The 20388-nt window shown below is 40.0% G+C and overlaps 2 protein-coding genes across 7 annotated transcripts in view; both read left to right on the top strand.

Moving 5' to 3' along the window:
* LOC127635577 (G protein-coupled receptor kinase 5-like) overlaps positions 1-14103 on the top strand; it is a 30829-nt gene extending 16726 nt beyond the window's left edge. Inside the window, exons 14-17 of one of the 3 annotated variants that reach the window (XR_007969493.1) lie at positions 1233-1370; positions 1474-1650; positions 3455-3641; positions 5496-5579. Coding sequence is in view for 2 of the 3 variants with exons in the window: in XM_052115710.1 (XP_051971670.1) it covers positions 1233-1370; positions 1474-1650; positions 3455-3514 (375 nt within the window). In the remaining variant the exon portion in view is untranslated. Of the gene's footprint in view, positions 1-1232; positions 1371-1473; positions 1651-3454; positions 4660-5495; positions 5580-14016 lie in introns of those variants that run through there. The other 2 variants (XM_052115711.1, XM_052115710.1) reach the window with 2 other exon arrangements.
* The window catches only part of LOC127635565 (synaptobrevin homolog YKT6), a 31772-nt gene continuing 19142 nt past the window's right edge, over positions 7759-20388 (top strand). The window contains exons 1-9 of one of the 4 annotated variants that reach the window (XM_052115679.1): positions 7759-9266; positions 14017-14238; positions 14343-14402; positions 17615-17692; positions 17803-17886; positions 18107-18169; positions 18311-18370; positions 19617-19694; positions 20176-20285. In XM_052115679.1, coding sequence (XP_051971639.1) covers positions 9011-9266; positions 14017-14238; positions 14343-14402; positions 17615-17692; positions 17803-17886; positions 18107-18169; positions 18311-18370; positions 19617-19694; positions 20176-20285 — 1011 coding nt within the window. In that variant the 5' untranslated portion in view covers positions 7759-9010. The remainder of the gene's footprint in view (positions 9267-14016; positions 14239-14342; positions 14403-17614; positions 17693-17802; positions 17887-18106; positions 18170-18310; positions 18371-19616; positions 19695-20175; positions 20286-20388) is intronic. The other 3 variants (XM_052115678.1, XM_052115676.1, XM_052115677.1) reach the window with 3 other exon arrangements.

The following is a 20388-nucleotide window of genomic DNA, read 5'->3' as shown; positions in this document are numbered from 1 at the left end:
ATATTTATATAGCTAAAATTTATGTTAAAGTGAGACACTTACAATGGAAGTGAATGGGGCCAATTTTTGGAGGGTATAAAAGGCAGAAATGTTGCGCTTATAATTTTATAAAAGCACTTACATTAATTCTTCTGTTGAAACTCATGTATTATTGGAGCTGTAAAGTTGTTTAAATCCTAATTTTTACAGTCGTTTTAGGGTTTCAGGGTTTGTTTACATGACATCGTCATGGTAACGAAGTTGTAAAATTGGCTAACTTTACACAAAATAAGTTAGTAAGCGATTGTATCGCACTAAAATCATGTTTACACATTTATTGTTTGTCTTGTTGCTATTCGTTAAAAAGTGAGTATTTAAATGTTCAAAAATTGGCCCCCATTGCAAAAGCTTCACATTGACCCAAATTATGCTAATTGTTTTTTAAAAGAAAAGGAGGGGAAACACATTTTTGTGGTAATCAACACTTTGCCACAAATGCTGAGCTTAACTTGTATTGAACACAGAATATTAATTTGACTGTAAATTCTCTCTGCACAGTAAGTGGCGATATGCAATAAAAACAAAAGAAGAATAATGCGAAAGTGAAGATTTACAGTAAAAAATATTTAAATATGCAGATTTTATTCATAAACCAATTAAGCGCAAACCACGCCCCCGCAGTCATAACCAAACCCTCAGGATTGTTTTCATTGGTCATCTTGCAAACAAGCCAATAATTCATAACACAGAAAAAAAAAATCACATTTAATTCAAAAACCAACAAGTCATTTCTCACAATAAAATGTTATTTGGCAGGCGTATCTTACCGTTTGTCGACATCTTTCTGAAGTCTGAAGTCTCTGAACTATTCACGGGTGACTGCATGTCTGGGATGACCAATGAAAACATTCAGGAGTGTTTAGTCGGGACTGTGGGCATGGTTTGGGAATTATTTGTTTGGGATTTTTCTGTTACTCACCCACACCTATCACATCACTTCAGAAGACATGGATTAAACCACTGGAGTCGTATGGATTACTTTTATGCTGCCTTTATGTGCTTTTGGAGCTTAAAAATGTTGGCCCAAATATTCTTCTAAAAATCATCTATGAGTTTTGCGGAAGAAAGAAAGTCATACACATCTGGGATGGCATGAGGGCGGGTAATAATGTAAGTATTTTCACTTTTGGGAGAACCAATCCTTTGTTTACACCGTGAATAATTGTATCATCTAACATTCGTCTTTCTGTTAGCCAAGAGCGGTTTACTGCGCTGACGTTCTGGACATCGATCAATTCTCCGCCGTTAAAGGCGTGATCCTCGATGAGGCGGATGACGATTTCCACGTCAGGTTTAACACGGGCAGCGTGGCAGTCCCGTGGCAGAACGAGGTTGGCATGTTACACAGTAGCGACCTTTTGGATTAACACCCTTTTCATGAATTGTTACTGATTGCATAGATATCTGATAAGTCCAATTTATCATTTCATTAAGATGATTGAAACAGAGTGTTTTAAGGACCTGAATGTGTTTGGGCCGGGTGGAACACGATCACCAGATCTTGATCGCAACGTGGTGCTCCAGCGCCACGGCTCAGAGACTCAACTCAACAATCGCAGTACTCTGGAAAACTCTCGAAGCAGATTACTGCACAGGATCTTCAAGAGACGTGTAAGAGATCATTTCAAGTGACAGCATTGCACTTATGCTATTTTGCTACGGTTGCTTTTGACATCTAGCGATGTCAAATTTAACGGCTTGGTCTTGTGGAAGTTCTAGAACGGGTAACAAACCGCTTGGAGGAATATTCCAGAAAAAAATCATTTTGACTTGTCCCTCCTTTTCTTTAAAAAAAAAGCATAAATCGGCATTATAGTGAGGCTCTTACAATGCATGTCAATGGGGCCAATTTTTGGAGGCCGAAATGTGATGCTCATTATGTTATAAAAGCACTTACATTCATTTTTATGTAATACATGAGCTGTAAAGCAGTTTAAAATGTCATTTTTACAGTCGTTGGAGAGGTTTAGGATTTGTTGACATCGTCATGGCAACAAAGTTGTAAAATTGGCTATAACTAATCACGTTAACACACATATTGTTTACGTCTTGTGTCTATAAGTGTGTACTTAAACGATAAAAAATTGGCCCCCATTGACTTCCATTGTAAGTGCCTCACTGTTACCCAGGTTTTTGCTTTTTTTTTTTAAAGTAAAGGAGGGACGAGTCGAAATTAATTTATGTAATATTTTGGGTGAGCCTCAATAAAAAATGGATGGGCCAAATTTTTTGCCCAATTTTTGTTTTTATCCAAATCTTGCTTTGCAGCAGATAGGCGGCGCATTCAAACAGTTTCACGCAGAATTTATAAATTTTTTATTATTTTATAAATGTAAATTTAAAGTAAAAAAAGTTATCTCTAATATTCTGGGTGGGGTCTAATTTGGGTGGGGCCAGGCCCATCCCGGCGCACCCTTGGCTACGCCACTGCTTTCAACTCATGTCATGACAAGCTAAAAAAGTAAAGCCAGTAAATTTCTCAGGAATGACATCAGTTACACATAACTAGAAATTAATCCTCCTCGAAAAGTAGTCCCAAATCAAAAGTACATTTTTGGGGGGGTCTGGGTATCTCAGCGAGTATTGACGCTGACTATCACTCCTGGAGTCGTGAGTGTGAATCCAGGGTGTGCTGAGTGACTCCAGTCAGGTCTCCTTAGCAACCAAATTGGCCTGGTTGCTAGGGAGGGTAGAGTCACATGGGGTAACCTCCTCGTGGTGGTGATTAGTGGTTCTCACTCTCAATGGGGCGTGTGGTGAGTTGTGTGTGGATCGTGGAGAGTAGCATGAGTCTCCACATGCTGTGAGTCTCCGCGGTGTCATGCACAATGAGTCACGTGATAAGATGCACGGCTTTGACGGTATCAGAAGCGGAGGCAACTGAGACTCGTCCTCCACCACCCGGATTGAGGTGAGTAACCGCGCCACCACGAGGACCTACTAAGTAGTGGGAATTGAGCATTCCAACATTGGTGAGAAAACGGGATAATATATTTCAAAAAGTAACATTTTGCCGATTTTGCTCAAACATCACACAATTTTACTGTAGAACCCATTTAAATGCTTTAACACTTCACATTTCTGCTTTTAAACCCTCCAGAACTCAGAAGCCCCCGTTGACTTCCACAGAGTTTAAACGGTGGCAAAGAGCGCCAAAAGTGACATTGTGTAAATATAGGGGCAATAGTTATAAGGGCAAAATTGGTCAACTTAGGCCAATATTTTTAAGACAGCAAGATGCTTTAAGTAACAAATGAAGATGATGCTTATTCAAAATAACCACTTTAGAAAGGGTTTAACCATTTTCTGCTCATTTCAATCATATTTGGCACGTTTTAAGAACATCTGAAGTATTCTACAAATCCTTCAATGTGAGCCTACTTTGAGCCTTTCATCTCCACTGGTTCTGTTGTAGCACCGGGGCCGGTCCGCTGAGCCCATATGCCATTCTTCATCCAGTCTGGGTTCGGACTGACTTCATCAGAAGACCGGTCAAGTGTAAATTAACTGGATACATTGTTGCCAGAACAACTGACTGCATTTGGATTTGAAGCACCATTTTTTCCCTCGAACGTTTTGATGCAAGACAAAGATGATAAACGGTATAAAAGAGTCTGTGAAAGAAGATACCGTAGAGATTATTTAAGGTTAATTTTGAAATATGTCTGCAAGACTGGGTATTTTGTTCAGATCTTTAAAATGAATGTATAGGATGACAAAGCCAGTCTGCAGGGTTTGGCTAATATAGTCATTGCTTTTATATTACAAAAGAGTTTTCATTCAGTTGTTTGCTGATTTTTCTTTGTTCGCTTTTTTACATAAATGACTGAAAGCCAATGTGTGTGTGTGTGTGTGTGTGTGTGTGTGTGTGTGTGTGTGTGTGTGTGTGTGTGTGAGCGTGTATTTATCACTTTGTGGGGACCAAATGTCCCCATAAGGATAGTAAAACCCGAAATGTTTGACCTTGTGGGGACATTTTGTCGGTCCCCATGAGGAAAACAGCTTATAAATCATACTAAATTATGTTTTTTGAAAATGTAAAAATGCAGAAAGTTTTCTGTGAGGTTTAGGTTTAGGGGTAGGGTTAGGTTTAGGGGATAGAATATAAAGTTTGTACAGTATAAAAACCATTATGTCTATGGAAAGTCCCCATAAAACATGGAAACACAACAAGAGTGTGTGTGTGTGTGTGTGTGTGTGTGTGTGTGTGTGTTTCTTGCATGATTCAATATTAGTCTAAAATGGGAGGGATATCAATGTATAAAATGTACATTTGTGGAAATAAAAAGTGTTTAAGCTGTTTATAATCCTTTAGTTTAACTTATTAAAACAAGTTGGTGTATAAAACATGGTTTAACAACAAAAATCATGAAGCAAATCAATTAACAAATGAACAACAGATTATAATAGCGGGTGATGAATGGAAAACATTTAGAGACATTTTAGTTGTTTATTATTCGCATAATTATTGATTTTCACTCCTGTGATACTGTGATAAAATCAGTATAAAGGCAGTACAACAAATACTACCATGATGTATAATTACTACTATTGAAATCATTTTCATTTGTTTGCATTATTGTAATCAAAACACATATTTTTCTTATTACGGTAATTCAAATTGGGGGGTTTTAAAGGGACAGTGCACCCAAAAATGAAAATTCTCTCATTATTTACTCACCCAAAAGCTATTCCAGATGTGTTTGACTTACTTACTTCTACAGAACACAAATGAGATTTTTAGGAGAATATTTTAGCTCTGTAGTTCAATACAATGCAAGTGAATGGTGACCAGAAGTTTGAAACTCCAAAAAGGCAGTATAAAAGTAATCCATAAGACTCCAGTGGTTTAATCCATAAGACTCCAGTGGTTTAATCCATGTCTTCTGAGGTGATATGAAAGGTGTGGGTGAGAAACAAATCAATATTTAAGTCCTTTTTTACTATAAATCTCCACTTTTGACCAGTAGGTGGCGATATGCATGAAGAATGTGAATTGGTAAAAAGACAAAGAAAGTAAAAGTGGAGATTTATAGTACAAAATGACTTAAAATGTTGATTTGTTTCTCACTCACACCTGTCATATCACCTCAGAAGACATGAATTAAACCAATGGAGTCTTGTGGATTACTTTTATGCCGCCTTTTGGAGCTTAAAGGTTTTGGTCACCATTCACTTGCACTGTATGGGCCAAAAGTCTATGAGTTCTTAAGAAGAAAGAAAGTCATACACATCTGGGATGGCATGAGGATGAGGAAATGATGAGAGAATTTCCATTTTTGGGTGAACTGCCCCTTTAATTGTCATAAAAGTAATGTTACAATGCAAAGAAAATGTACACGGCCCTAAAATAAATAGGCTTCATTTACGTTAAGTGAAATATGTTTTTATTTATTTTTTTATTATGGGGTGAAATAGGACCTGGGCATGATCTGTACAGCTTTTGTGAGTTTCAGGAAACAGTGTCCTCCATACTGGTTTAGGGAAATGAATCAGCATGACGGATATAAACAGCAGTATGAGGAAATGTAACAAGTTACAGATCCAGTACACCATCCTAAACCACATTTACCTCATATTCTAGCCATTTGCATCAAGTTCAGCTGCAGTATTTGTACCTGTACGGTAAAAAAAATTTGACTATAATTTAAAAAAACAGAACACACGTAAGTTAATGATTGAAACGGTTGTGCATCACATCGAACTGTTTTCTTGAGTGTTTATGAGCAGTTGCTCATACACAAGTCTTATAGGCAGGGGCGGATTACCAACCGGGCCATTGGGGGCAGTGCCCAGGAGCCCTTGACTGCCTGGGGGGGCATCTAGGTTGGTGATCCCCCTGCTCGATGACCCTTTTGGGCATGAACAACAAACACCCGACCATCCCAACAACCTTTGGGTGGAGGATAATTGACCCCTGGGCCTTCGCAAGTCATAATCTGTCTCTGCTTATAGGAAATTATTTTGGCATCCTTGTAACACAAAACTATTGTATTGGCATTGGATGTTTTTATTTTCCCCCTTTTCTCCCCAAATTGGGACGCCCAATTCCCAATGTGCTCTACGTCCTCGTGGTGGTGTAGTGACTCGCCTCAATCCGGGTGGCGGAGGACGAATCTCAGTTGCCGCCGCGTCTGAGACCGTCAATCTGCGCATCTTATCATGTGGCTTGTTGAGTGCGTCACCGCGGAGACGTGGCGCATGTGGAGGCTTCAAGCTATTATCAGCGGCATCCACGCACGACTCCCCACACGCCCCACCGAGAGCGAGAACAACGTTATGAGGTTACCCCATGTGACACTACCCTCCCTAGCAACCGGGCCAATTTGGTTGCTAAGAACACCTGACTGGAGTCACTCAGCTCACTCTGGATTCAAATTCGCGACTCCAGGGGTGATAGTCAGCGTCAGTACTCGCTGAGCTACCCAGGCCCCCCTCCTCAGTGGACGTTTTCTTAAATAATTGGATATTTGCATTAGTAAATTCTGTATTTGTGCATCCCAAGAAACATTTCTCATCAATGCCTTTAAGGTTTCATCAATTTCCATGGCTTTTTCAGGCCTGGAAAACACTATTGTAAAATTGGCTGATATTTTTAGGTTTTCAATGACCGTGGGACGTCCCTGATTGTACATAAAATGTGGCTTAGCATCAATCAAAATGTTTGGAATAAAAGCATACCAAAGAATCATTAAAACACTTTCGTCAGCTGGAAAACGTTTGAATTTCACACTTACTGGCTGAAACTTGATGTCCTTTAGAGGATATTTAAAATGTGGTCCCAAATTAACAGACACCTGGTGAGGGAGAAAAAGGAGGAAGTGATGTCACTGCTTTCAATTCAGTTTAATACAGCACCATCTAGTGCACATAAAATGTACACAGAGTAACAAACAGTAAAACTTTACAATTATTAGTTTAACAAAAGTTAACATATACAAAATTGTGTTAGCATATGTTTAAATTAGCATTAGCCAAGATTAATACATGCTGTAAAAGTATTGTTTATTCTTAGTTCATGTTAGCTATTGTTAGTGAAATGATTTATACATTTATTTGTTTAATAAATTGGACATATATTAAAGCTTCTTATTATATTCTGGGTTCAATGCAAGTTAAGCTCAATCAACAGCATTTGTGGCATAAATAAATTTAGACTTGAGGCACTTACAATGGAAGTGAATGGGGCTAATCCATAAACGTTTCAAAAGTATAGCCTCAAGACTTAAAGTGATTTTAATATGATAGAATCGCTCACTAACCATTTCTGTGTAAAGTTATAGTCAATTTTACAGCTGTGTTGCCATGACAATGTAACACCATAAACGCTGTTTGATTTTTAAACAACTGTACAGCTTACATATCTATACGGTGCAAGTTGGTTAGCCAGACGGTACGGCGGAGGACGAATCTCAGTTACCTCCATGTCTGAGCGAGTATTGAAGCTGACTACCACACCTGGAGTAGCGAGTGACTCCAGCCAGGTCTCCTAAGCAACCAAATTGGCCTGGTTGCTAGGGAGGGTAGAGTCACATGGGGTAACCTCCTCGTGGTCACTATAATGGGGTTCTCGCTCTCGGTGGGGCGTGTTGTGCGTGGATGCTGCGGAGAATAGCATGAAGCCTCCACACGCGCTACGTCTCCATGGTAACGTGATCAACAAGCCACGTGATAAGATCGCGGATTGACGGTCTCAGACGCGGATGTAACCGGTCCTGCTCGCCTCACTCCAAATGAGACTCGAACCGACGTCTCCGGCGTGGGAGGCAGGTGTGCTAACAAGGAGGCTAAAGGCTACGGCCTCTAGCGTAGGACGCTAGTGCACCTCTTGAGGTCAGGAGAGTGAGGTTTATACACATTGCACAGCTATCTACCAGCTGGCCACTGTTACACTCACCCCCTAAACCTCACTCCCATCCGGGTCACGGCACCATTGTAACCGGTAATGCTCGCCCTGCTCCAAACGGGACTCAAACCGACGTCTCCGGTGTGGGAGGCGGGTGCGCTAACAAGGAAGCTAAAGGCTACAGCCTCTAGCGTCAGTCGCTAGTGCACCTCTTGAGGTCAGGAGAGTGAGGTTTATACACATTGCACAGCTATCTATCAGCCGGCTCCCGTTACACAGAGGCAACAGAGATTCGTCCTCCGCCACCCGGATTGAGGCACTACGCCACCACGAGGACTTAGAGCGCATCGGGAATTGGGCGTTCCAAATTGGGCAGTTCCAAAAGGCAACTTTTGGCACCGCTAACTCCAGTGCATCGGCACTACCCATAGTTAAGATCTCTTCTGAGACTCTAGGGTCTTTTTAAGACAGGAGACATTCTGCAAAAGTTTTCATTTGTTCTCCATTTAATCTTATGAGTGTCAAGGAAAAGCAACTGAGACATTGTTAACACCTCACTCACCATTGGTTAAAATAGTCCTGGAGCGCATTAAGGTAAACAGATTTGGTGTGCTGTCTATAACCGAGGGGCTCGAGCACAGGACTGGGGTTGAGCTCTGAGCATGTAGTTAAAATAGTTTAAAACACCTTATTTAGGTTTTTTTTGGCTTACTATATGGCATGCATGGTCTGCAAATCTGGGACACACAACTGTCCTCGAGTGTTTTTCTTTCTCTCTCTTTCTCTCAGTCTCCTCCCCTTAAACATGCTCCTTTTTTTTCGGTGGGGTTTGTCTTCACTCACTCTTGGAGGGGGATGTCAGAGAACTTCCATTCCACTGGACTCAATCCCGGTTACATCTGTCGTCCGCGCCATCTTCGTTGATTCCATCACCGGCACATTCCAGAGGACTCCAAACAATTGGGGCAACTCGTTTTCAAAGACGATCTGACGAATCCCAGCTGACCAGTTTCCTCTTTGTTTCTAAGTCTTGTTTGAACTTTCCATTTGAAGAAGGAACCATCTACAACTCCAAGCTCCTGATCTTCCAAACTTAAATATCCCTGTAGAAGATCCTTGTTGAACATGCAGATTTTGAGGGTTCCTCTGTTACCAACCTTGTTTGTTCTATGCTGGATTTTGTCGCTTGTTATTCACGTTGACTCCGTTGGTGCTGACAAGTCCAACCAGAAAACCAGGAGCATCCATATGAAGGAAAACAGCGATGTTAGTTCAAAAAGAGAAGAAATACAGGATGGATTTTCAGAAGACACTCAGATGGACGAGCCTGATGCAGAAGACAAACCGAAGGACAAAAAGACCCCTGAAGAGTTATTAGCTGGTAAGCAGCATTTGCAAAGTGTTCAACATTGAAATATTTAGTCTCATTCTTTAGTGGTTCTCTTGGTAGCAATATTGTAGATATTAGGTCACCCAGTAATCGTTTAGATTAGCCTCAGTCACCATTCACTTTCCTTGCATCTTCTATCCATACAATGAAAGTGGATGGTGACTGAGGCTTACTACTTAAGATGGTCAAATGGGTTTGGAACAACATGACGTTGAGTGCTTTTGTGCTAAAGTAAATATAGCAGAAAAGATTAAGTACTTACAACACTGAATAAGTTAAAGCATAAACTTGAAGACATTAAGTAAATACTAAAGGAACGGCCACAAACCGTGAGGGGAGGAGGGGCTCCCAAACAACCGCCTGGAGCAGTTACCGCTGCCAGGGGCGAGGGAGACCCCTACCGTCCACCAAAAATATGTCAGGGCGTTCCAGCCGCCAGGGGCCGGAGAACTGCCTCTGATCCATCCGGGGTGGTACGGCGTATACGTCTAAGGCGTATCGGAGAACTGGCGAGTAAGTGTGTGTTCTCTCTCTCTCTCTCTCTCTCTCTCCACTGCCACTGCCACTCCATGTTTTGTTAATTTGGCACGATCGCCATTACATCATGTAGGTGCCACACTTTTGTTTTGTTTCCCTCCCCTTGTCCCCTCCCTCATCCAGGTAGACGGGGATGACCTGCCGGCAGACGGTCCGGAAGGCACGCCCCTCCCCAGGGAAAGAGGGGGTGTACATCATGCCGGGGGCTCCTCGTCCTGAGAGAATGAGGGAGGAATGTGGCAGGGCGGAGGGTGGGGGCGGGTCGTGAATCTGCACACCCGGCTCCTAATCAGGCTAATTAGCCCTCGAGAGGGACAAAGGCCGACCGAAGACGGCAGTGCGAGAGAGAGAGAGAGAGAGAGAGAGATTTACGGACAGCTGTCCGACACCTGTGTGTGTGTGTGTTTGTCTTTTTGGTTCAGTTTATAATTAAACTATTATTTATATTGTCAAGCCGGTTCTCGCCTCCTCTCCATGAACCCCTTTACATAAACACTATAAAATTCTGTTAAACTTACAGTAAAAAAAATCATAAACTTTATATTAAACTTTTGAGACTGTAAAAATATACCTTTTAACTTCATAAAGTATTGTTAATCACCGTGACAATGACAGAAGAGCACATGATGACATCAAGTTCATTAATAGTGTCTCCTCCAGGAGCAATAATCAATAAACACATAGAGATGGCGCTCAGTGTCACTCACACAAACACTAAATACATTTAAATAATGCAATAAACATTAACTAAATTACATCAGATATAAAACAGAACACCCCAATGTACGTAACTCTGCCCCATTGAGAGCGAGAACCACATTATAGTGAGCACGAGGAGGTTACCCCATGTGACTCTACCCTCCCTAGCAACCGGGCCAATTTGGTTGCTAAGGCGCCCTGGCTGGAGTCACTCAGCACGCCCTGGATTCAAACTCGCGACTCCAGGTATGATAGTCAACATCAATACTCACTGAGATACACAGTACGTAAAATAAGAAGAAACGTAAATATTCCCATAAAATTTGCGGGAACGCCCGGTTATTGTTTTTACTGTAATTTTAACAATAATTCACTGTAAAAGTACATGCACCCTCTTGTTAAACATAATGAAATTTTTACCATTAATTATACAGGAAAATCTTACTTTTTACCTCTAAAAATGTACTACTACTTTGTCTTTTAAAATACATTAAAAAACGTTACTGTATATTTTACAGTTAATATTCATTAATCAATTCATATTTTATTTCTGTAGCATTTTTACAGTGTTTTACCATTAAAATTACAAACATTACAAAATAATTTTTTTACAGTGTATTTGTGCTCAATTCAGCATGTAAATATTTATCTTCTAGCATAAGAAAATATTATTTATGATTATTTGTTATCTTTAAAATGCGTCATTGTGTATCAATCCTAAAGTAGACAAGCTTTTCATATTTATTTGCTATTTTAAGTCAATTTCACAGGTAAATAAAATAACTTTTTAAACTTGTGTTTATAAGGAAAGTTCAATTGTGAAAAATAATCAAAGTTTAAGTACTATGGACGTGATATTTCTAAGAAAGATTTACTGTATTAACTGAAATGTTTAAGTTACGTTTAATCACTGACTTTAATCAAAATTATGTCATGATATAAAGTAGATTTTACTTCATTTTATGCAATTAAAATATACTTAGAAAATCTGTGTAAAAACCTGCAAAATAAAAATATATTTACAGTAATACAACTCAGTCACCAATTACAGTAATCAGTACTACTGTATATAGCAATTGCGGTAGCGTTTACTGTAATCAGGTTTTGCCGTAACTATGGCAACAGCATCGCCAGTATGTTACTGTGAAACAGTATAAAGCTGCGTTCACACTGCCAGATACTTTGCCGCTGCTTTGTCGGCTAGCGGTTCGAACCGCTAGTCTAAGGAGAGTCTAAACAGCGATGTTTTTTACAATTAATATTATTATTAAATTATTAGGATCACGTGAGCTCTACCATCTTCTCTCCTATTGGTTGTCGCTCCCAAAAGTCGCTCTTCATTTGCGTAAAGTTAAACATTTCTCAACTTTTGGCGCGTCGCTGGACACACCCACATCTGGTCGCCAGCCGGAAGTCGCCAGCTCTCATTGAAAATGAATGAGATGAGGTCGTTTTGACGCTGCGTGTCACTGGCATTGTGAACGCAGCTTTAGCAGCATAATTTACATATAATAATAAATGTATTAAGAAAGTTATGTCTGCAGTGCTGGCTTTATGTAATGACTCTCTTTCTGCGATTCATCAAAATGACAGAAATCTGGCTCAGCTGTCTTTTTTGAGGTTATGCCACATTTTAAGCGCTCCCACGATTGGTCAGTCCAATGGCACGCTTTCTACTGCCATTGTTTTTTTCATCCCACAATGTGGACATTAAATTACAGTTGTGGAGTAGAAACCTGTTAAATGAGAATCCCAGATGGTCTCTGAAAACAAAAACATTCCACCATCCTCTCCGTCCTGTCGCCTGTGTGGTTTGGGAAACACAGACAGGCAGAGAGACAGACCTGACAACAGTCACCGTAATCTGATGTGAGGTCGTTTGAAAGTGCCATGTGTATAACAAGTCTCCTTCCTCAGTGGCTGTGGCCTTTATAATGATAAACGCAAAGATATCTGACAGGAAGTGTGAGGTCTTGGAGAGGTTTCAAGATGCAAGTTTGAGTAGTAATTTATTTCCGAGGTATTTGGGGAGAGATAGAACGTCTCGGTTACTGTCGTAACCTCCTGATGGAGGGAACGAGACGTTGTGTCGATGAAGTGACACTAGGGGTCGCTCTTGAGAGCCCGAGACACCTTCAGATCTTTGAGAAAAGGCCAATGAGAAGTAGGCGAATCTAACTATGCATGCCACTCCACCGCATACGGGTTTTGAAGAGAGAATTTTTTGGGGGGAATAATGAAAAAATTTATATTTTGAAGAGAGAAACAAACATTTGTTCCACACAATGGAAAAAAAAAATTCATAATTCTCTCCAAACATTTTTTTTTTTTTCACAAAAATGTTTTGGAAGAGAGAAAGAAATTGAAGTCTTAGGCTCAGGAAGTACATCGGTTCCACACAATGAAAATAAGTTTCCTTAATATGAAATTGAAATGTAGGCTCCACTCAAATGCTTTGTGTTGTTGGAGAGATACAGAGATACTATAGCTTCTATAGTAATTCATATCAGATGAGATGTTATGTACGAGAGAGAGATAACTTTCACTCCAGCGAGAGATTATATTTATGTTTCTCTCTGGATTTAATCTGAGAGTATTTCATGGGCTCCTTCTTTTTTAAGCAGTTTTTGATGAAGACTTTATTAAGGCTCTCTTTCCGTTTGAGAAGAGATCTAAAATGGCTCAAACTGTCCTCAGCTTTGCAGTCTGCATTAAAAATCCAGAGATCTCAATATGAACTTTAATCTCTTGAGTCTTGTGAAATGCAATTATGAAAATGCAACCTATCAGCAATACTATTTTTGTGGCAAAGTACTCTGTTTTAAAATAGCTACAAATGACAAGTGTGACCGTGTTCTCGTGCTTCCAAAATGAAGCTGAAGCTTTGAACTTTTCCGTCATCAAGCGTGTGAGCTGAAGGGAGACAAAACTGTCCGTTTCATCTGAAAACTAAACTTGAATTTCAGTAGAATATGTCTTACTGTTCTCTTAATTACTGTGTAGCTAAAGTCATTTTACAACTCTGTCCAACAACCGAAACCAACAAAGAAACCCAAACCACCAAAGCAATGCCATAGAACACGTTAACAACCAGCTAACAACGCCTAGCAATGTCATAGCACACATTAGCAATAAGCTGGCAATGCCTAGCAATGCCATAGCACACGTTAGCAACCAGCTTGCAACACCTAGCAATATCATAGCACACATTAGCAACAAGCTGGCAATGCCTAGCAATGCCAAACACATTAGCAACAAGCTGACGAGGCCTTGCAATACCATAGAACACGTTAGCATCCAGCTTGCAATGCCTAGCAATGCCACAGAACATGTTAGCAACCAGCTAGCAACCCCTAACAATGCCACATAATACATTAGCAACCAGCAAGCAATGCCTAGTAATGCCATAGAACATGTTAGCAACAAGCTACCAATGCCTAGCAGTGCCATAGCACATGTTAGCAACCAGACTGCATAAAGTCATTTTACAACTCTGTCTTGCTAGCCAAAGAAAAGATGGCGTCTGAGAAGGCAGCCAAAGCCATGAAACACAAACTCACCAAAAAACCAAAACCAACAAAGAAACCCAAACCACCAAAACCCACCAAGAAACCAAAGGCACCAAAAACCACCACAACTCCAAAGACCAGAGAAACCACAACAACCAGAAAGACAACCATGGAGGAAGAGGAGGAGAAAATCCTGTTAGAACTGGGATGGGACGTGTGTATGTACAGTATATAAACTTCCAGTGTATTTATATTTTGAAGTAAATGTTCATGAGCTTATGTTCTTAAAAGATGTCTGTCAATATATCTTTTTTTCTTTTAGTAGTTCCAAGAGTGTCACCAAAAAAGACAGAAATCAAGAAGCCCATTGAGGCGGATCATGGTATGACAACAAACCACAAAATACAGTCAACATTAGTACAAAGTTTAAAGAGTAATCAAGTTTAAACAACCACCCAGAACATTTACATTACATTGATTCATTTGGCAGAAGCTTTTATCCAAAGCGACTTACAAAAGAGGAATAATACAGCATAAGCAATTCATCTAAAGTAGACAGTGGTCTGAAAAGTGATGCATTACGAAGTTTGAATTGTCAAAACAATAGGCTACTATCCAAGACAGATTAGAGTGCAACTCAAGATTAATGAATAATTTTTATTTTATATTAGGCCATTATTATTATGAATACCAAGAAATGCCTTGCAACACCACAGAACATGTTAGCAACCACCTAGCAATGCCACCGATCACATTAGCAACCAATTAGCAATGCCTAATGCTACCTTCATGTGCTATCAGAATTATCGATATTTCCGAATCCACTGGAAGGGCACAATAGAACGCATTAGCAACCACCAAGCAATACATAGCAACACCACAGAACACATTAGCAGCCACTTTGCAGTGCCTAGCAACACCACAAAAGAAATATGCAACCACCTAGCAATTTCTAGCAACACCATAAACTAATTGCAACCCCTAGCAACGCCTAGCAACACCATAATACACTTTAGCTGCAACCTACTATAAATGCCTAGTAACACCACAGAACATGTTAGCAACCAGCTAGCAATGCCTAGCAATGCCATTGAACACGTTAGCAGCAACAAGCTGGCAATGCCTAGTAATGGCATAACACACATTAGCAACCAGTTAACAATGCCTAGTAATGCCATATAACACATTAGCAACAAGCTGGCAATGCCAAGCAATGCCATAGCACACGTTGACAACAAGCTTGCAACACCTAGCAATGCCAAACACATTAGCAACAAGTTAGCAATGCCATGCAATGCCATAGAACACGTTAGCAACCAGCTAACAACGCCTAGCAATGTCATAGCACACATTAGCAACAAGCTGGCAATGCCTAGCAATAGAGATTGCTAAGACATGTGACCAACTGGGCGGCAACGTCATCAGAATGCAAAGAATTATGGGTATGTTTGGCCCGTTTACATGGGCTAGCATCGCATAGCAGGCTAGTGGCATGAAAATAATAAAAAAAATTAGCGTGAAAAACAGAATATAATCCTACAAAATGCAGCGAGCTAAAGAAAATATTGTCGGACCATACCGCCTAAAACTACATCCTAATGCAAAGACGAGATATGACGAGAAAATAAAGGGAATCAAAGGACTGGATTCTTACGAGCATAGTGACTGGTCAGGGGAGGTCAACCTGAAAAGGCTGTGTTGTGGTGCTTTTGCAGACAGCCTGAATGTTTGCAGACGTGGTTGCTTGCGATAATCAGAACTGTCCTATACAGTGGTTCCATTTAGGTTGCGTGGGATTCAGCAGCGCACCAGCCAGAGAAGAGTTATGGCAATGCGATGCTTGCACATGTCTGTGACTTATCACCCACAACCTACCTCATACATTTCCAGTTCTCTTTTCTATGGACTCTTTATAAATGTCTTCATCTAAATGTATTTAAAAACTGATTTTGCACAATTCTTCCTTAATACAGATAAAGGAGGCAGAATTTCATTCAGTCTTTGTGTATTTTATTTACAGAGATGGCTAAAAATCATTACATGTGAGAAGTGACATTACAAAATCTTTTGAAAAAACAAAACATATTTACATATTAGATGTGAGCATGGTGTATAATTCTAACACGACGGCTTCACAACAATACTTGGACACATATTGGTCAAAGCACAGCACACAACCACAATTTTATCCAGCAAAGTCTTATCCTCCCCCTCACAAGGCACCACATATCCCAGGCCCAGTCAGGATCACACTCCAACATTTCATAGGCAGGTTTGCCTGCAAACACAGTCACCAAATAAATTGCTATATAGCCTAGATGTACAACATTTAAAACTGATTAACGTTACGCTTTAGTACATTGGTAACTTAAACTCATTTTCTAGCCATTTCATGCTAGTTAACAGTTAACATTGGCCTAACGTCAAATCTAATGGTCTGGTTAAATCAAACAATACACGCTGGTTATTTGCCCACAACATAACATTTACAATTACTCTCTGTAATTTAACTTTGTGAAAATGCTTTGAACACACCATCATGTGTGGTGGAGTGTTATCGAAGGTAATCTTGGGCCTCCTTACTGCTGCTATCCATGCCATTCGTCGCACTTTTTGTCACCTCTGAAGTTGTAGTTGTACTATTATTTTTCCACGCTGGAAAACGATAAAAGGATTTTCCGTTCTTAAGCTTTATGCCACTTCTATCGTGAGAACGACTATTGCAGTTTATAACACAGCAGGTAGACGGCATCTTGAACAATGCGTTCTTCCCTCCATGCAATCAAGTCTGGCGCCTTCTGTTTGTGCCGCGGATTCCCAAAATGCTTTGCGTTCACCACTGGTAATACGTCACGATGACGTCACATTAGCAACAAGCTGACGAGGCCTTGCAATACCATAGAACATGTTAGCAACCAGCTAACAATGCATTAGCACACATTAGCAACCAGCTTGCAATGCCTAGCAATGACACAGAAAATGTTAGCAACCAGCTTGCAATGCCTAGCAATGCCACAGAACATGTTAGCAACCAGCTAACAACCCCTAGCAATGCCACATAATACATTAGCAACCAGCTAGCAATGCATAGTAATGCCATAGAACACGTTAGCAAACAAGCTGCCAATGCCTAGCAGTGACATAGCACATGTTAGCAACTGCCTAGCCATGCCTAGTAACTACATTTGATGTTAGCAATAAGCTAGCAATACATAACAACGCCACTAGCAAGAAATCACTCAGAATAGCTTAAAAACACAAAAATATTGTGAAAGTTGGCAATGTGTGATGGTGATTGCATGGTCAAACACCACACACATTTTGATCAGAAAATGTAGGCCTACTTATCTTTTTTTTAATTTATGTTTATTATTAATGTACTAGTGTTGCAGAAATTACACACTTCACCTTTATTTACATTTGGTCTTGATTAGATGTAAAATCTCAACTGCACTGTGGAATTTCCTGGAACCCAAATCAGCAACATTGTTGTTTCCTGCAGAACACTTAGGAGGCGGTTTTGCCACCAAAATACACCTTCTTATGAATTAATCTTTCTCTTTAGTTTTATCTCTCTTCTAACTGTAATTTCAGTAAATGTCTACAGCAAGAAAGAGGCCACAAGACCACCTTTAATTAAAGAGTACGACCCGGATTACTGGGATGCAAGATGTATGTTTGAAGCAACATCATTTACAATCCGATTCTTTTGTCACAGCAAGGGATTTTAAGCATTCGTAAAATACCATAAACATTAAACCATGCCTTTTATTACCTGATAGATGAAGTTACAGACCGGGATCTCATACCGAATGTCAAAGAGCCCTCCAATACAGATGACCCAAGTATGTACCTACCCATCCCAGGTAATCAAGAGCTGATACTAATCAGTGTGTCTTTAAGAAAATTATAAAATCAGCAAACACTTTAATTTATTTATTAGGGGTGGTTTCTAAAACAAGCTAGCTAGTAATGTTGCTCATACTGTATGTTAGGGATTTTAACAAAACCCTAACCCGTATTAAACTTTAATACTTCAACTCCCTCAAAATTAAACTTCTTTTTAACTCTCTTCTTTTCTTCTAGAGGAAACCTCCATTTCCCCTCCAACAGTTGCACCCTGGTATGAGGAATATGATTATTCAGATTGTACGTTTGTACCATTTAAATCTTCTTTATTCTTCATATATCGATACCTAGTTATTCAAAAAGCTTGAAGATAATGTTTGAATGTGTATCATTCTTTTCACATCTTAAGACATTAATTACTCTCTTTATATGTTAAATCAGTGGCTGCAAAGAAGTTGGAGGAAGAGCTGGAAAAAGCAAGAAAGGCCAAAGAGGAGAAGGGTTTGTAAATCAAATTAATATGTATTCAAATTAGACTGTATGTTAATAGAAGAGAGTGTTAAACTGCTTTTATTACTTGTGTATTTTGACTGGCTTCTTGGGTGGTCTGCCTGTTAAATGAGACATGGAATGAAATATGCTATTAATTAGACGTTAGCTGTGCTGTTGGGAATTTTATTTTTATTTTTATTTTTATGTTACTGTGACCGCTAACTTGTAAGAGTGTGCTATAATCATAAACATAGATGAAAAATGATGAAATAGCCAACAATACCTATAGTAATACCATAGCACTCATTAGCATCCAGATAGCAATGCCTAGTAATGCCATAATACACATTAGCAACCAGCTAGCAATGCCTAGCAATGTCATAGTACACGTTAGCAACAAGCTAGCAATGCCTAGCAATGTCATAGCACACATTAGCAACCAGCTAGCAATGCCTAGTAATGCCATAGTACACATTAGCAACCAGCTAGCGATGTCTAGTAATGCCATAGTACACATTAGCAACCAGCTAGCAATGCCTAGCAATGTCATAGGACACATTAGCAACCAGCTAGCAATGCCTAACAATGTCATAGGACACATTAGCAACCAGCTAGCAACACCTAGTAATGCCATAGAACACGTTAGCAACAAGCTAGCAATGCCTAGCAATGTCATAGGACACATTAGCAACCAGCTAGCAATGCCTAGTAATGCCACAGTACACATTAGCAACCAGCTAGCAATGCCTAGCAATGTCATAGTATTAGCAACCAGCTAGCAATGCCTAGAAATGTCGTAGCACACATTAGCAACCAGCTAGCAATGCCTAATAATGCCATAGTACACATTAGCAACCAGCTAGCAATGCCATAGTACACATTAGCAACCAGCTAGCAATGCCTAGTAATGCCATAGTACACATTAGCAACCAGCTAGCAATGCCTAGTAATGCCATAGTACACATTAGCAACCAGCTAGCGATGCCTAACAATGTCATAGCACACGTTAGCAACCAGCTTGCAACACCTAGCAACACATTAGCAACAAGCTGGCAATGCACATCAACACCATGAAAAATGTAACTTATAGGCCTATCATGTAAAAGATATAATTCGACTTTGCAACTTTGCAATTGAGTTTTACTTTCCCTATATAATAGATTCACCGTGACATTGAGTTAGAAACAACAAAGATGACTTGTTTGAATTACATGAATGTCTCTAATGTACTCGGTTTCTTCATTCCCTAAAACAGCGGAAAAACTCCGGAAGATTTGGGAAGAGGAGGAAGAGGAGAGGAGACAGCAAACAGCTCTTCATGCAGAGCCAAAGAGTGAGTGCTTTGGGAACAGCCACAAATCACATTATATTTACAGCAGAAAAGCACACAGCCTCTTATATAACTAGATTTGTAAATGGGTGTTTCTTCAACCGTGCAATTTCATGTCCCATGGTTGCATGGGTTTTTAATATAACCAGCATTCTGACCAAGAATTTTAATCTTGAAATATATTTTACTACGTTTTTAAAACTACGATAATGCAAGCAAAGGGTGAAAAAGCACCAACATGCTCTTCCCCCACAGTGAGTTTGTTTTCCAAAAGAAAGCTGGCCTGCAGTGAGTTTTTGGACTCAACATTAAGACCGAACACTCAGGACAGAACTCATGTTGGCTCGAGTTGCAGCCTTTAGCACAAATGTCTTTCCTCTATAAAGAGGCCAGTCCGCTTCTAAGGGCCCTTTGAAGATTTCAGACTCTGTAACAAAATGGAAATGACTGTAGAAAGAATGACACAGTATTTCACGCCTTTCAGAGTGTCCTCCGCTTGGCATGGAGTCTCATCGAGTAGAAGATGATCAGATCTTGGCGTCTTCTATGTCTCATCATGGATATTCTGCTCTTAGAGGACGCCTGAACATGCAGGTTGGTAGATGAACAATCAGATCCACACTTCAAGAACTTCAGTTTCCGCTGATTACCAAACCTGGAGTTGCATGTTCGAGTCCAGGGCGTGCTGAGTGACTCC

Source organism: Xyrauchen texanus, chromosome 43 (assembly GCF_025860055.1).
Source record: "Xyrauchen texanus isolate HMW12.3.18 chromosome 43, RBS_HiC_50CHRs, whole genome shotgun sequence".
In the NCBI taxonomy this organism is placed as follows: Eukaryota; Metazoa; Chordata; class Actinopteri; order Cypriniformes; family Catostomidae; genus Xyrauchen; species Xyrauchen texanus.
This window is presented reverse-complemented; position numbering and strand designations above follow the sequence as displayed.